At 31.8% G+C, this 16,659-nt stretch overlaps 3 protein-coding genes across 3 annotated transcripts; 1 reads left to right on the top strand and 2 right to left on the bottom strand.

Moving 5' to 3' along the window:
• Positions 1–123: 123 nt before the first annotated feature.
• On the bottom strand, positions 124–1,668 carry LOC109597990 (RNA-binding protein with serine-rich domain 1-B). Its single transcript, XM_020013793.2, has 5 exons — positions 1,355–1,668; positions 1,185–1,298; positions 997–1,131; positions 762–944; positions 124–706 (listed from the first exon to the last, which is right to left on the bottom strand). Coding segments are annotated over exons 1-5 (930 nt in total). The 5' UTR covers positions 1,357–1,668; the 3' UTR covers positions 124–210.
• Positions 1,669–2,382: 714 nt separating this feature from the next.
• LOC109597981 (pre-mRNA-splicing regulator female-lethal(2)D) lies at positions 2,383–6,816 on the bottom strand. Its single transcript, XM_020013781.2, has 4 exons — positions 6,653–6,816; positions 6,344–6,525; positions 6,053–6,177; positions 2,383–4,453 (listed from the first exon to the last, which is right to left on the bottom strand). The coding sequence occupies exons 2-4, from the start codon at positions 6,522–6,524 to the stop codon at positions 3,764–3,766; spliced, it is 996 nt and encodes a 331-aa protein (XP_019869340.1). The 5' UTR covers position 6,525; positions 6,653–6,816; the 3' UTR covers positions 2,383–3,763.
• Positions 6,817–8,720: 1,904 nt separating this feature from the next.
• On the top strand, positions 8,721–15,299 carry LOC109597978 (sialin). Its single transcript, XM_020013775.2, has 4 exons — positions 8,721–8,894; positions 10,932–11,014; positions 12,351–13,250; positions 14,614–15,299. Exons 2-4 carry the CDS (start codon positions 10,975–10,977, stop codon positions 15,150–15,152), a joined length of 1,479 nt encoding a protein of 492 aa, XP_019869334.1. The 5' UTR covers positions 8,721–8,894; positions 10,932–10,974; the 3' UTR covers positions 15,153–15,299.
• The last annotated feature ends 1,360 nt before the right edge of the window (positions 15,300–16,659 follow it).

The following is a 16,659-nucleotide window of genomic DNA, read 5'->3' as shown; positions in this document are numbered from 1 at the left end:
CGCCAATTAATTTTTATATAAAATGAAAAATATACTATAATTTATATTTTTACATATCATAACCTTATTATTTAGTTAAAAATTAGGTAATTTATCAAGAAGATATAAATGATACATAATATGTTCTTTTCCATCCATTATTTATTAAGAACAAATTACAATTAAGACAAGTGTATGAAAATTATGACATCCATAAATCAAAACTTAAAATTATCTGGAACTGCTTGATGAAGATCTGCTATGCTTCCTCCTTCTGGGCGGTGGGCTCCTCGAATGTGGACGCCTCCTTGGTGAGTTCCTTCTAGGAGGTCTCAACGGAGATCTCCTTCTAAACCTGGGCGGAGACCTGCGATGCATATTCCGATTGCGGATATGCATTGGAGGCGACCTCCTCGGCGGCATCGGTCTCGGCTTCGGAATCAAAACCGGGGCGGCCGTGATTTCTTGTCCATCGATCTGACCACCGTCCATATGCTTCATGGCGTCCTCGGCTTCGTCTGCGGTGCTAAACTCTACATAACAATAACCACGACCCAAATGTGGTTGAACATGTTCCTTTGGGAATTCCACGTTTTTGATGGTGCCGTAATTGCCGAAAATTTCGGTTATGTGTTCCTTAGTTACGGTTCTCGTAAGACGTCCAATGTGGATCTTGGTTGGACGAGGTGTTGGAGAACGCTTGCGACGTTTGCGATCTGATCTCGACCTGAAAAATGCAATATGTTAATGCAATATAATTTAATTATTGTTTTAATGCTTACCTGGATCGACGTGAATTATTTTTATCATCCCTGGTTGGAGATAACTTTCTCTTAAGACTATCTCTTTTGTCATCTTTCTTAGCATCTCCAGTTTCTCTGTCATCCTTTTTATCCTTCTCTCTTTCTTTTTCTTTGTCCTTCCTCTCTTTACTTCTACGTGTTGATTTGGTTACAGACCTGGATCTAAGAGTAAGCATATTACAAACAACTCAAATTAAATGAATAAGTTACCTACCGTCTCTTTGGCCTCGATCTGTCCCTTCCACTACTAGAGCTTGAAGATTCAGATGAAGAGCTGGATGATCTAGAACTAGATCCTGAACTAGATGAAGAAGAAGATCTTGAACTGGAAGAACTGCTATCTGAAGAACTAAAATACATAATTAGTTATTGAATTGTAGATGTAAACTAAAATGTACAAACCTCCTACTGCTATCGCTACTGGATGATCCAGATTCGCTGCGTTTCCTACGCTCCCGACCTCTTTCCTTTTTCTTGTCCTTGTCGTCATGTTCCGATTCTGAACCCGGTTTAGCCCTAAAACATCCCTCGATAACATAACCTAACTAAAAAAAATTGTTTGAAGTACTTACATATCAATTATAATTTTACAAAATTATTGGTTTGACAAATAACTGATGCTGCGTCTTCCTTAGATTGTTGAATTGAATTACATTTCTTCACAAATATGTTTGTATTTATAAATACCACTGACGCTACTTCACCGGCAATCGAAACCTTAGAGAAGAGGGGAAAAATTAATTCCCTAGATTATATCAATGTTTGTTAAATTTTGTAATCTTAATCCAGTTTTAAAACCTTTTGATAGTGCTACATTAAAATGAATGTAAGATGTTTGTGATATAACCTGTATTTAATATATTAAAAACAGGTAGATATTATTCTTTATCACTATACACATCTTTTCACTTGCAGTAGGACCAACCTACCATAGAAAACTTACTAATGTGACATCAACGGAGCTGCAACCCGATCTGCATCAATATTTTTCTATAAGTTTGTCTCAAAATCAAAGGTATATAAATTATGACTTGTAATTAATGAATATAATAATCATGCATTTAGTGTGGTGAGCTGAGAGTAATTTGGTTGCATATTTATTTTTGAAAATTCATCAATATCGTTAATGTTTGTATTGTTTATTTAATAATTTTCATATCCAAACACTCTAAACCACAACAAAAATTACCATTACAAAAAATTAAAAAGTACACAAACCAAATAAAAAATATTAAATATTAAAAGTATTTTGTTATATTCAATAAACCTTTAACGATGTGTAAGAAACTAATACAAACTTAGTGTATACTTAAAATAGCAAACATATAACAATGTCTCATTGATAGATAAATTTACTTTATAATTATTAATTTTAAGAATAATAAAAAGAGAACTGTGAAAACTAAAGATATTATGACATTTTTCATTTATTGGCAACCTTACAGTACTGAACGTAAATGTTTTTAATTATATCTTACTTTAATAAAAATACTTTCTCTTATTAAGTGATGAGGATTCGATTTTATCATAAATATTAACCATATTTAACTAACTAGAAGTTTAAAAAAATATAAGGTTTTATATAGGGTAATAAAACAAATTTAAATCGCTCATTATATATTATGTTTTGTATGATTTATACAATTTCAACATAAAAACGTTAAAAAATTATACAGCTTTTTAAAACAATGTGACTTTGAAGTTTAACAACTAAAAAATTTTATACAAAAGAAGTAATGTCGCCATTGTGACGGAATAATACAGCAGAACTGCTTTATTTATTCCATAACGTTGTCTCAATGTTTGAAATGCTGCTCTGCAGCTATAGAACCTGTACCAGACTATACAGGAAATTGTTTGAGTATGAAATCAACAATCCTAGTACTTTTGTTCTATACACAATTGTCCTTAAGATACTCTTTTGGGAAATCCATCTCTCACGTTTAAAAAATTCGATATATTTGCCTGGACGTTTTATTAAGGATAATATAATAATTAACCAAACTCAACATAACATTTCAAAATATTATAAATTCAGTATATTTTCAATATTAAAAATTGGAAAATAATTTAATTATTTTGTACAAATTTTATAAAATATTATTAATTGTAATTGACAATATTCAGAACAAAAAGTGAATTTAAAAATTATATACATTATCTTCATACATAAAAACCCTAATAATAATTAATAAACTTCACATTTTATTCTGAGACTCTGTACATAATTGCTTAAAAATGGTTACAAGAAATTAACAATATAAAACTGTAGATCATGGTTAATTATTTTAAATAACAACATAATTCAATTTATAGTAAAAAGATACTAAAACGCTGTGAGAAACACATCCTCTGTGATCAACTTCACTGGTATGGCCTAAAATAGTATAGCACAAAAGTTTTCTTGAACAAACCACAAACGGCTAAATTTTATGTACAATTTTTCATATACTGTTCATCAGTTTATTTTTTAGTGATAAATTTTTCATACCAGTTTATTTTTTGTGTGGCCATCACTCACTATCATCAATTGAGTCTCTCTCTATTTTTGTAAATCTTCAAAATAATGGCATAAAAATCACAGAAAATTTCAATTACAGTGACCTAATGCAATTTGTCGAGGGTTTTTGATATAGTTTAACTCTACAACGTATAGAATATATTTAAAAATCAACGATACCTTCATTTTGTGATTCAATAACTATCTATTTACAGAATATTTTATATAAAATGAGGATATTCTCTCTAAATGGTATTCGACAAGTTACATTTAGGCTCCTGTAATAACGAATTCAAAAATACCATAATTACTGGACAAAACCATACATATATGCAGCATGGTAATTAGGAAAGTACACGTAACAATCCAAATAAGAGTTGTCAATCCGATACAAATGTAAAGATAAAGAGATGAATTAAGAATAGAGATAGAGAGAGACGATCGCACACTATCCGATCAAGCGATAAGGGTAAAACCGCCACTATTCCGGGTCCGAGGACATGGCTACGTCGCCGTTCGTGTTGATTACCAGCGTATCGTCTTCGTTATAGTCGATACTAAGAACCGACGACCGCCTGACGCGCTTCACACGAGTCCGCTCGCCCTCCGAGTCCGAATCGCCGGTCCGTTGCTGCTGTTCACACACCGCACTGTCACCATTGGCCCTCGGCGGTCCATTACTAGCCGCCGTCCCATTCGCCGTCTTCAGGGCACTGTTCTCCTTCTGCAACGACTGAGTCGCATCCTTCGCCTTTTTCAGCTCCTGCTGCAGGAACAGTATGGTGCTCTGCATGCCCTCCACATCCTCATCCAGATCGGCAAGAAAACTGTCCAACTCGTTCTGCGACTGCCTCACTTCCTCCGAGAAGCTCTTCTGCAGCGCGAGATCGCTTTCCAGCTTCGCTATCCGTCCAGAACTGGTCACCTTACCCAGCTCCTCGTTCTCCTGGTACAGGAGTCGGCACTTGGCCATGAGCCGTTTGCCGGTGTTACTGTCGGGCGTGAATTTCCACGCGGCCAATTCGTTTTGTGTGTCCTCCAATTTTAGCCTGGTGGCTTGCAATTCTGTCCTCATCTGTTGCAACAAACTGTTCACTGCCGGATCCAACAGTGCGGATCTTAAACTCGATGCGGTTGGTGCCTGAGCGCTTTTCAGTTCGTTCAGTTGACACTGCGGCAGAAATACACGTTAAAACATAAAAAACCCCGTCAGGTTTTCTTTCTTTTTATTTGTACCACGAGAAATATCACAGATTCGTTACAACCATTAAAAACTACCTAACAGTAACCCAAATGTTCTTAACATGTCCTCAGTCTGTGTTTTTGGGTAATAACTTAACTACTGACAATTTACAACTGACGCTTAAATACACATAACTTAATTAAAATGAATAATAATAAGTGATCAAACCATTAGTTTTTTTACACAAACTTCGCCGTTACTTATCCATGATAATCCTCTATATAAGTATTTATTACTGCATCATGAATAAGATTAAGAATTAAAATGGTAAATGCAAAGTTTGTGTCATAAGAAAAAACACTACAAAATTTTTATATAGCACTAATTTATATTCAAACTAGATTTATATTAGAACAATATTACAATGCTAAAACATTTCAACTAACAATTTAACAATAATATAAATTGTATAAAATTCAAAAAATGTCAGTACGTTTTAGCATTAAAATCAAAATTTTAGAATTGACCAAAGTATTATAAAAATGGCAACTAAAAAATTATGTAAACTTTCAAAGGCAGATATTTATAAAAAACAATATATGTTGAATAATTATGAATTAAAAAAAAATAAATCTCAGGTTCAATTTAATTAATTCAAATATTAATTCACTTAATAAATTTGACTTGTTCAAAGAGCTTATTTATGTAAATAATTAGAATGAAAATGAATAAAATAAAGCACGTAATATTATATTTGATTAAGATTTTACTTTACTACTCAAAATACAGTCATAAAATATATGTTAAATAATCACGACTTTACTTTTTAGTTTTAAAAAATAATTTATTGAATACTGGAACTAATTGCAAATAATTATTTGTAAACTAATGTGTTCATTTATTATTTAATAAAATGATTAATGAAATAATAAATTGTGAACTATTTCAAATAGTATAATTATTTCTCAATTAAAAAATTTGACAACAACTTTTTTTTAATAAATAATAAGTTTTTTTTTTATTATTTGTTTAGACTTACTCGTACAAAACTTAATCTTGGATTCTGGTTAGAAACACTTGTAATTCTAACAATGAAGTTGAATCTTTAATCAATTTCTTGTATGATACATCTTAAATAATTGTAATTTGTAAACTTTAATTATATATTTACAGACAATAATATTTATTTTATCTGTGCTATGAAAGTTTACAACAATTTTTCACTTTTCATGCAAGTGTCATATTGCAATGTATATTTTTAAGACACTTCCCAATATTACTGTATTGATTTGATCACTTTACCACCAAATGTAAGATTACACAATAAATATATACTTATACACAGTTTTCACCACTTAAAATTATTTAATCACCGAAATCCAAAAGTTACAACCATGTTGCAAAAAGTTTAACAGTATGCATTGTCAAACACAAGTCAGAGATTTTGTGGAATTTAGAAAATTGGGCAAAACAAAACAAACTGAACTGAAACTGCACTATTTTGTCAAATAAACCAACCGCACAGACAGACATTTCTCGAAGCACACAAGTTAAGAACATTTGAGGTAGACTGTGACCAGTACTGACCACATAATCTTGAGTCTCCTGTTCCTTGGCCGTGAGCCTGCGGACCAGCACTTTCTCACGTTGCTGAGAATCAGTTAGCTGCAGCCTCATTCTGTCGTTGGCCTGGCGTAGATCCGTCAGTTCGCCTGCAAGTGACCACGCAATTAGCACCGTACTCGCCACTGCACTTCTCCGTCTCACAATCCAAATCACTACACTGCACCATTCAAGATACAGACCACCCCCATCAAACTATTTACTTTTTTTGGGACTTAACACTATATTAGAACGATTATAAACTGAACTAAGTACCTTCCTGTTGGGCCAGTTTGCGTTCGAGAGACGTCACGAACGATTCCTGCTGCCTCCAGCGGTTCACCCACTCCGCAGAGGTCAGACTGGTCATCTCGGCCTCGGACAACGGCACCCTCGATGGCGCCCTGTCCTTTTCGGCGGGGCTGCTAGGCTGCAGCACATCCCCCTGGTCCGACATCCTGAAATCGGGCCAATTTCACTGTATCAGACGACTAGATTGTGTTGCGAACGCTTAGGCCATCGGCCATTAAATATGCCGTCCCGCACAAGCCGAAGCTTCCGATTGCGATTGTCGCATTTACTTACTTTAGTGAGATTCAATGCCCTGGCGTCGTCAGTGCACTATAACGTAACTGTCCTAAAATGAAGACGTGGCCATTTAATTCGATTCAAACGGAAAATCATCTGAAAACTGGAAAAAATTAACACACTAAACTTGTACGCACAACGCCATTTTGCAGTTTTGACATTTGATTAACGTTGCTGATCGCTTATACCTGCGGCTGCACACAATTCTGGGATCGGGTCTGCGCTTGCGTTGATTCCAAGTAAGCCAATCACTTTCAAATTTGTTGTAATAAAAAGAATAAGATTATTATTGTTCTCTTTTTCTGCACCTCGGTAAACTGTTGAGATGTGTAACGTTGTTGTAGCTCTTCTTTAAGAGATATATGTGCCTTCCGGCCGATAAGGCAGTTCATTTCAAAACATTATGTGATAACCATTAGTTATTATATGGGGATTATTAATTTTTATGTAAAGACATCTTAATAGAGCGCAAATATGTCTTGTTGTAATCGTAAAATATCTATTAAAATTAATTCTTAAAAATAGTATTGAAAAAATTATTTATTATCTAAGTAACTTGATAGTTTTATTTCCAGAGTTTTTGACCAAAATGTATCAATTTAACATTTAAAAAACAATATTTTGTTATTCTAATTCAAATATTGATTAATAGTTATACACCATTAAATTATCTAACTTAAATATAAGTAAAACGAGTGCCAGTTACGATACTTACCTTGTGATGTAACATGGGTTGCATACAAAATGTATTATTTCGAAATATAAAAAATTATATGCTCTTATAGACAGTTACGGTTATAATTGTAAAGTGTAATATCTTAAATCAATAATTAACATATTTAAAATGGAAAAGAAAAAGAAAAATTATTAATAAAAATAAATTATAATATATTTATTTATATAATTATTTCAAATAGAATTAATATTAAATTAGTATATTAAAAAATGAAAATAGTTTTATAAAAATATTTCTAAGATGTTAATTAATTTTATGTAATGACTCTCGGCGCAGCTAGTATGTTTCTGTCTTCTAGGCCAATCAAGTATATTTTTTTGTATTCTGAAAGAGCACATTCATCACTCCCCTCTCACCCTTAAATACGCATATAACTATACACACATGTATTCTAAACGAACTAAATAATGATAATGAACTCAATAGTTCTTAATTTTAATTTTTTAATTTTAACACCGTGATAAAAATATGTCCTAATCGCCCTCAAAGGAATTGAATATACAAACAAGACTAATATTATCATAATTACAAATGACCCAAATATAAAAGATAATATTAAAAAAATTAAGAGCGTGTAGTTATGTGATCAAATAACATCATTAATTTGTTGGAAGTCTAACACTCATTACACTGCACATCATATTTCAGAAGTATAATGATTTTATCGGTGTTCATTAGCAGTCACGTCATTTCTATTAGAAGATTAATGAGGGTCGTTCAATTATAGGCTAGTAATTCACTCTCTATGTTTGGATGTGTTTAATATGAAAACATTTCCATCTAAAAATCGATAAATATTAGTCGAAATCTCAATGAAGTTTTTAAAAAAATACGCATGTGCCTGAAGGTATTGAAAGCTACATGTCGCCTTATTTTTTTTTTGTTCAAGTTGGTCGAGAGTAATGGGAAAAAATGGATGGCGCCTGGTTTACATTATTTTATTATACAAGGGGGGAGCGAAACCGGTACAAGGCATCTGTAATTGTTCGGTCAGTGCCAACACCGCCTTCAAATATCATCTCCAAAAACAAATTACAAGACAAAATAGAAATTTCGCAAAAAAACCATATGGCTATAATTAATTTAAAAAATAATATTGCCACCAGGTGTAAATATATGTCGTTTTTCAGACGTGTCTTATCCACATCCCACATAATTAAACACCAGATAAACTAATACACGCAATTTCCATTTAGAACAAATCGAATATTAATATTGCAGCGTAATCACAAAGACACACAGATTAAATAGATAATTATCAGTGGGGATCATGAACAGAAGCGCAGTTCTCCAAGTCCAGAACGGAACGCCGGTATCGGTTATAAGCGTAAAAAGTTTCAGTAAGCGCCACACACAGTTTCGGTTAAGCGTTCTCAGAGTTGGTTTGTGTGTCTGTTTGTGTACGCTGAAAGTGGACGGCGATTTTGTTGTCTTTGATTTTTTTATTATAAAAGTTTGTTTCGAATTTCGGTTGCCTTAGCTAAGGATTTCGTTCGGGATAAGGTGAGATATTTGTTTGAGCTTTTATTTTTCGGAACACGTGTTGGTGGACAGACAGGAAATATGTTCAGTATGTGAATACACGATATTTTAAAGCTATAAATATTACTGAAAAATATTTATTTATTTAATTAAATTATATTTTATAACAATTAAAATTTGATTAATTTATTTATATAGATATATAGCTTTTTTATATAAATATTTTTTGTTATATTATAAAAAATAATAATTAAAAAATTCCACTTATTTAAATATTTAAATATAAGAATAATTTGGTTAAATTAAATAAAACAGTAAAGGAGAAAAAAATAACATAAAATTGATATAATTAACATTTTATGTTCATATACCTATATATATATATATATACATATGTGTATGTAAAAATAATTATCAAATCAAAACATATTCAAAAATATAATTAAAAATAAATAGTAGTCAATATTTTGTAGAGTATTCTCAGTATATTTTTATTATATATTTATAATGTTCAGTAATATCAAAAATAAATTATGTCGTTTAACCATACAGTTTTCATTAACATATTTCTGTTTAAACCTTTAATATTTAAAATTTAGTTGATTACGTATGTACACACAATGTGTATAATGCATAATATTCACTAAAATTCAAAATAAAGTATTTTGTTTAATGTTTATATTAAATTTTTCATTTAAACATTTTTTTAATATTCCGTTGTGTATCAAACATACAAGCTATAATACCCAATAAATTATAATATTAATATGAATTTTATCAATTTAAAAAAATATTTATATTTATGATACTCATTAATATGAAAAATGGAGTATGTTGATTAACTTAAATTTTTCATACCTTACATACTTATGCTTATACGGTATTAAATATCGTATTATAAAAATAATAATAATACTAATTGATTTTTGTCGAAACGGTTTTATCTTAAATCAACACTCTTAATCCAAGATAGCGGTAATGTATATTATATGTAGCATTTTAATCATATAATCCTACTCACCTTTAATACAATACAGGTTCTTAACATAATTGCAAATTCTAATATGACATTTACAGTTTACATAAATGGGTCCTTCCTGGATGGAACTGCAACTTCGTAAAAGAGCACTCCGTGTGTTCAAACTACGTTGCGGCACGTGGAAAATTTAAAAATTCGTCTTGAGTACGTGTATCCCAGTATGCAAAAACCTGCATGATACGATATTCATGGTAATTTACATGTTAATTGCTCATAATTTGCATGCCCGCGACATCTTGAATAAAAATGACATGTGTTTGCGTTAATGAAAATTATCAATAATATCACGTGTTTTAAAGGAACTAGAAATATCATACGAGTTTCCTGGGCATTAATCGATACTGGTTCCGTTCTGCTTTCTTTCTCGTCAATTTGAATAACAATGCCTAAAATAACGTACATTATTTCAATTCAATAATAAACCTCCATAAAAACTGTAGTGATAACAATATAGTGGTACAAAAGATAATCGTACACATGTATGGTTTTTGCAATTTTCCGTAATAACACGTTCAGTCATTCACACACAGCATTAATTACATACTAATTATGATTGATTTATAGTTATACGTATGGAAAAAAATCTGGTTGCGTCTACAATGTTAATTAACGCGCACATTTGAATATTCATTCATTATAGTAATTCCGCACTCGAAAAATATATAGATAGAGCCAGCCTTGGATTTATTTATTGCTCGAATTTTTGCTCGGTCCCGTTTGTGGAATGACTAAAAATACAAAAATTGTTATTATCAGAACCTTCATTACTTCATTAAAAGTGTTTACTATTCTATGCAATTCGATAAAAATGGTATTTCGTATGAATTATTGTACTGTTTTGTTTTGGTTATCAGGAAATTTTAATTAAGGCTAAGTGAGAAATTACATTTTAACATTTCTCCTCGGACAATTGTCCACTTTCATGTCACTTTTAATCAAACAATAAGAAATCGGTAGCAATTGCAAAAGTCAATTAACATCAAAGAGGAAATGGTTTGACCGTTCGTTTCCATTTTCAGGACAAGATCAACGTGAAGAGGCGATTAAAAATACATTCCTGGAATGGCCTCAGAAAGGACAATCAGCAACCGAAGATGGACAGGTCAGTGCTTCCAGTCGCATTCTTTACTTCCATTCTAGGTTTCAGTTGAAAGAAAAAGGCCGGTTTTACTTGAGTTATGTCTAGACCAATGCAATAAATGGTAGACAATGTCAACTGTAAAAAAATTAGATAAAATCGAACGAAGATTATCAAATTATTTGCAAACAATCGTACTCGATTGGCAATGGATTTTATCGAAATGAATAACACGATTATACCGTGTATTACACAACGGATTTTATTTAAATATTGATATTATGATTAAAAAGTGGGTTATAAGTGTTATACGTTTCACCACAACAAGTCCATTGCATATTATTTAAATCTGATAAAAATTACCAAAATTTTAAATTATAACTATTAAATGTTCAATCAGCAAAATAGATAATAATTGTTTCCAAAAAAAGTTCACTGCGGATTAGTTTATTTTGTGTAGTAAATATACAGAAACGATGCATACAACTCCTCAGGCTTGAGTTAACGTGTTAGAAATGGGACAAATGGGGATATTGTTAAAAAATTAACGAACTTGACAGATAGCTTTTACTACTTTTAAGTTAAAATTAGTAAACAGACAGATCGCTTCTTTAGATCAAAAAACTTAGTTTGTGTTTTTATATGATTCACACTTAAACAAAACATCCCCCAAATTCAGATAAGTAAAATAAAATGTGTAATGGTAAACCAAAAAAAAATTATAAACCACGAAATCTCATTCGATAATTTGATTAATGAATTATTTAGCAAACGTAAAAATAAATTTTACTACGTGCCAGAATTACATATACTTAAATTTTTAATCCATCACACTGCGTTGTTGAAAATTGGCAGACGTTCAGAGGAATTGCCAAGGTTGTGCCTAGGCACAAACTTGACATTGATAAAAAACCTATTAATGAACTCCAACAAAAATTTATGAATGTGTAAGAATGTAATGAAACTATTATTTTGTCTGGGAATTAATTCTGGAGTAATAAAATTTGATTGTGATATGGAATTGTTGACAGATTTGAATAATCTAGTTACAACATTTTTATTTAATTCACGTGTACTGTTTGCAATGTCTTAATATGTATCAAATTGCGAAATTGATGACTTGGTGATGCAACTCAATTTTGTTCCACAATGTAAAATGTAAGATAAAACATTGGAACAATCTTAAGCCAATAGAGATATTTGTACGTCAATTATGTGCTAATTATATTATCCATGACAACTGAATTAATACAATAAACTTTAATTGCAAAAGCTTATCCAAAAATAAATATGTAATTAATAAAGTTATTGCGTAGCATTAATTCACATTTTGGTAATACAAATTTTTCTTTGTTTATAGACTTCTTGACATGTCGCCAAGTGTTGAATATAATGGTGATTTTGGGCTTCATGTTCAATTACATGTTGCGGGTGAACATGGCAATTGCAATTGTGGCAATGATCAAAGACGGCAACGCAACGACAGCAAACGTTACCGCGCCCTCGAACGCCACAGCGAACACAGCGTCAGACGAAACAAAATTCGACTGGACGGTGGATCAAAAGAACACCATCCTCGGCAGCTTCTTCTGGGGCTACGTGCTCACAGAGTTGCCAGGAGGAAGAATGGCGGAGATAGTGGGGGCTAGGAGGATCTTCGGCGGCGGCATGTTGGCAGCTAGCATAATTACATTCCTCACACCCGCCGCCTGTTACCTGAACTATTATGTAGTGGTGATTTCGAGGGCGCTGCTCGGCTTCTTCCTGGGCGCCACGTGGCCCGCCATCCCTCCAATGGCCGCTAAATGGATACCGCCGTTGGAGAGGTCCAACTTTATCGCCAATATGATGGCCAGCTCATTGGGGGCGGCCATAACATTACCCGTGTGCGGTTATTTGATCTCGATTTCCGGTTGGAGTAGCGTGTTCTTCGTTACCGGAGGCATCGGAATCGTTTGGTCTGTATTGTGGTTCTTCCTGGTGTTCGACTCACCGGCGGATCATCCAAGGATCACGATCGAGGAACGGGAGGAGATCGAAAGAAAGATTGCTGAAGGCGAAAACAAAAAACTGGTGAAGCCGAAAAAGGTGCCGTGGGTGGCAATCTTTACCTCAATGCCGGTTTGGGCTATCATCGTCACTCATGGATGCTCGGTGTTCGGTTATTTCACTGTCGTAAATCAACTGCCTACATACATGAAGGATGTACTTCATTTTAATATTAAGACTAATGGATTACTGTCCAGTTTACCTTATATTGGTAAGTTTATTTTTTATCTGTAATTTTATGGAATTTCTAGAGAAATATTACCTTATCTAATTATTCCAAAATATTTTATTTGAAGTCTAAAAAATCATGGAACTGCATCAGATTATTATTATTATATGAAAACTGTTCAATAATTGATTTCAACAGAAATTAATATTTGTTTAAGATTTTGTTTGCTCTAGTTCATGAGCTAATCTAAAATTGCCATAAATTGTAACGAGCTCGTTAATTTTATGTAAAACTATGGGGTCAAACCATTAAAACATTATATTGAAATAATATATATTTATAAAATTTGTCGGATAACTTGCGAAACCCTGTATATGTCTTGTCACATTTACTTGAATGGTTTAATAATTGAGAAATAATAAATATATATTCCACGAACTAAATAAAACAAACTGTTAATTAACTACCTGAACATCTATTTTTAGCTAGTTACCCAAACGATGAAGTTAGTTTCCATGCGGTCTTACCCAAAATAGATCAGAAGGAATACTTAATTCAAAGAATTGAATGAACAGCTGCTCATTATCATAATAACTGCATAATTCTGATAACGAGTAATTAAGCATGAAGAACTACAACAAATTAGGACATAACGTCATTTATGGTTATTGTGGAACATTTCAGCTCAAGATGTTAAACAATCGGGTCGACTGGCGATAAATGTTGTGACATTAATATTCTAGTCGTTTCCTATTTGTGCTTAAAAGATTTACAGGAGATCAGAACTTTGCTCGTGTTTTTGACGGAAATTAATGTATGATTATTTGTTGTTTATATGAATCATTCTTTCGAGATCGGGTATCGAGAAAATCGTCACAAATAATACTTTTGACTATGATCTAACTTGTGTTTGTGTTTAATTAAACACACCAGTTTGGAATGCATGTACACTATGAATACAATTATTGTTAGTGACATACTTAAATCTAATTTACATGAATATATAAATATATAAAAATATATTGTCATATCCTGTTGGTTACAATTCTTGTGCATAAATTGAAATATATTACGATGCGCTTTAGCAACAACGGGCGAAAATACACACTGGTAATTAACGCTAAAAAATAAGACCCAGTCTCCTACAAGATAATTTTTATAGCTTCGTCTGACCGATAACTAACAAACAAAAATTCGTTTTCCGTTTGTTATATTTAATATAAATATTTATTTGAAACATTGCATAATTACGAAAATATTAAAATCCGTTCATTTAATTTAATTTAATGTTTAATTGTTGTGCTACAAATAATATTAATTCAATCAGTTTAATTTTCATTTTATTTTTGTAATTCCATAGAACTGCTAAACTGCACAACTTTCAATGGTTGCTTTGTATTTTCAGGAAAATACGTTATGGCCGTCCTGAGCAGCTACCTGGCGGACAAACTTAGACAGACCCAAAGACTTTCGACCACAGCGACCAGAAAATTGTTTACGTCCGTTGCCGTTTTCGTGCCAGCCCTGCTTATGGCCGTTCAGGCCATTTGGGGCATCAACCCCGCTCTATCGGTGACCGTTTTCACTGCCTCCCTGTTTTTCAACGGTGCAGTAACCGCCGGTTATCTCTCCAACGGTTTGGACATCGCTCCGAATTTCTCCGGCACAATATTTGGTCTGGCGAATACATTGTCCTCGTTTGGCGGTTGGCTGTCCACGAAAATTGTTGCTATTTTGACGAAGGACGAGAAAACGTTCGACAGTTGGAAAGGCGTGTTCTGGATACTTGTCGCCACTTACGCTGGCGGTGCCCTGTTTTATCTGATCTTTGGTACTGGTAAAAGGATGAAATGGAACTCTGTAGAAAGTGACGAATCGGATGCCAAAGAAATGCAACCGCTCAAAAAGCCGGAAAATGAAAAGGAGAAAGAGATTATTGCGTGAATTTAATGTGCACGTCGATATTTTTGTATAAAAGAAAAGTATTTTTCATATGTTTTTACATATTATTCTGACTCATTTACATTAAATACAAATGTATCGTTATTCTATTATGTGATGATTATATTTTCAATAAATATTATTTATTAACTTTTTGTTTCACTCTTCATAAAATGTGTTTTTGTATGTATAAAACAGGTAAGTAGATTATTATTTGCAATTATTGATTTAATTCACACATAAAAATTTGGAAATTTTAGATAATGATATCAAAAATCAGTTGCAGTTAATTTATAAGTTGGAATTTATAAATTACTATCTGATTGTATCCATAAGTGTTTATTGATGTTTTTCTTATTTATCAAAAATTACAATATTTTATCTAACATACTTGTATTTTTAATGATAAAGATTGATGAAATAAACACTGAAAAATTAAAATATTCTTAATAAAAATAGTTAAGTTAACACATCATGTATTTCATGGAACCATGTTCAGTTTATTTAAATTTCCATTAGAGCAATTAAGACATGTGTTACAAAATCATTAAGAAAAATTCCGTTAAGTATTTATTCATGGATTTTATAATTAGTTTGGCGTGGGAAAAATGACATTTATTTACTAATCATTTTTTTCAATCAAGTACTAAATCACTGGAAAAGTCAGTTAGTTACACACCATTTATTTATGTGTTTATAATGCGTTTTATAAAAATACATAGAGTAGTTTTCATTGAACTATATTTAACAGGTTTTAAAAATCTGAAATTTATTATACTCGATGCTTTGAGACAAATCACCTGTATTGTTTATGTGATTGGTTTTATCCAGTGTTAAGTAGAAAATATTGAATTAATTTTTAGTGCGTTTCAATTTTACTAGATTGTGAAATTATAATGTGAAATACTATACAAAATATTACAAATAACATAAAAATGATAAACAAACAAAACACATGAATAAATAAAATATTTACTCTGTTATCGAAAAAACATGAACTAATATTGCCTGCAGAGTGATTTTTGGACATTTGATTGCAAATATGAGCCGGTCCAATGTATGAAATGGACTCAATAAATATTTTTATAGATATTTGTAAACAAAACAATAAATCAGAAAATTCTAATTTGGACTTTAAACAGTAATTCCGAGAATTCCGTGACGATTTTTCGACGGATCACAAGTTTATCTGTCGTATTTAATTGTTAATGAGAAGAACTTTAGGTAATTATTAAACTTTTTTAAAAAATAAATATGCAAACCGAACTTAATGGAATGTTTTAATGATCATTCCCATAAATAATTTAATCAATATTCCCAGACTGCATCTAATGAATGTTTGTTTACGAAAAATTAACATGTTCACCATAAAATTACAAATTTACAACCGTGTATCTGCAATAAATAACAAAATAGTACGTGCATTAAACGCATATGTGTAATTATTAATTTTTTATTTTCGACAGTGAATACGGTAAAATATTTAACTCAAGTGTAATAAAATTCGCAT

This window comes from Aethina tumida, chromosome 1, assembly GCF_024364675.1.
Source record: "Aethina tumida isolate Nest 87 chromosome 1, icAetTumi1.1, whole genome shotgun sequence".
NCBI lineage: Eukaryota > Metazoa > Arthropoda > Insecta > Coleoptera > Nitidulidae > Aethina > Aethina tumida.
The sequence above is the reverse complement of the archived record's forward strand: the minus strand, read 5'-3'. Positions and strand labels throughout refer to the sequence as shown.

What these genes read in the sequence shown, in the direction of transcription:
- LOC109597981 (XM_020013781.2), bottom strand. Translation starts at nt 6,524, where the DNA reads ATGTCGGACCAGGGGGATGTGCTGCAGCCTAGCAGCCCCGCCGAAAAG. An exon ending in CAAACTGGCCCAACAGGAAG is followed by an intron (nt 6,178 to 6,343) that starts GTACTTAGTTCA and finishes GGTCACTTGCAG; the next exon opens with GCGAACTGACGGATCTACGC. An exon ending in AGGAGACTCAAGATTATGTG is followed by an intron (nt 4,454 to 6,052) that starts GTCAGTACTGGT and finishes TTTCTGCCGCAG; the next exon opens with TGTCAACTGAACGAACTGAA.
- LOC109597990 (XM_020013793.2), bottom strand. An exon ending in AGTAGCGATAGCAGTAGGAG is followed by an intron (nt 1,132 to 1,184) that starts GTTTGTACATTT and finishes TATGTATTTTAG; the next exon opens with TTCTTCAGATAGCAGTTCTT. An exon ending in AGATCGAGGCCAAAGAGACG is followed by an intron (nt 945 to 996) that starts GTAGGTAACTTA and finishes GCTTACTCTTAG; the next exon opens with ATCCAGGTCTGTAACCAAAT.
- LOC109597978 (XM_020013775.2), top strand. Translation starts at nt 10,975, where the DNA reads ATGGCCTCAGAAAGGACAATCAGCAACCGAAGATGGACAG. An exon ending in CAGCAACCGAAGATGGACAG is followed by an intron (nt 11,015 to 12,350) that starts GTCAGTGCTTCC and finishes CTTTGTTTATAG; the next exon opens with ACTTCTTGACATGTCGCCAA. An exon ending in GTCCAGTTTACCTTATATTG is followed by an intron (nt 13,251 to 14,613) that starts GTAAGTTTATTT and finishes TTGTATTTTCAG; the next exon opens with GAAAATACGTTATGGCCGTC.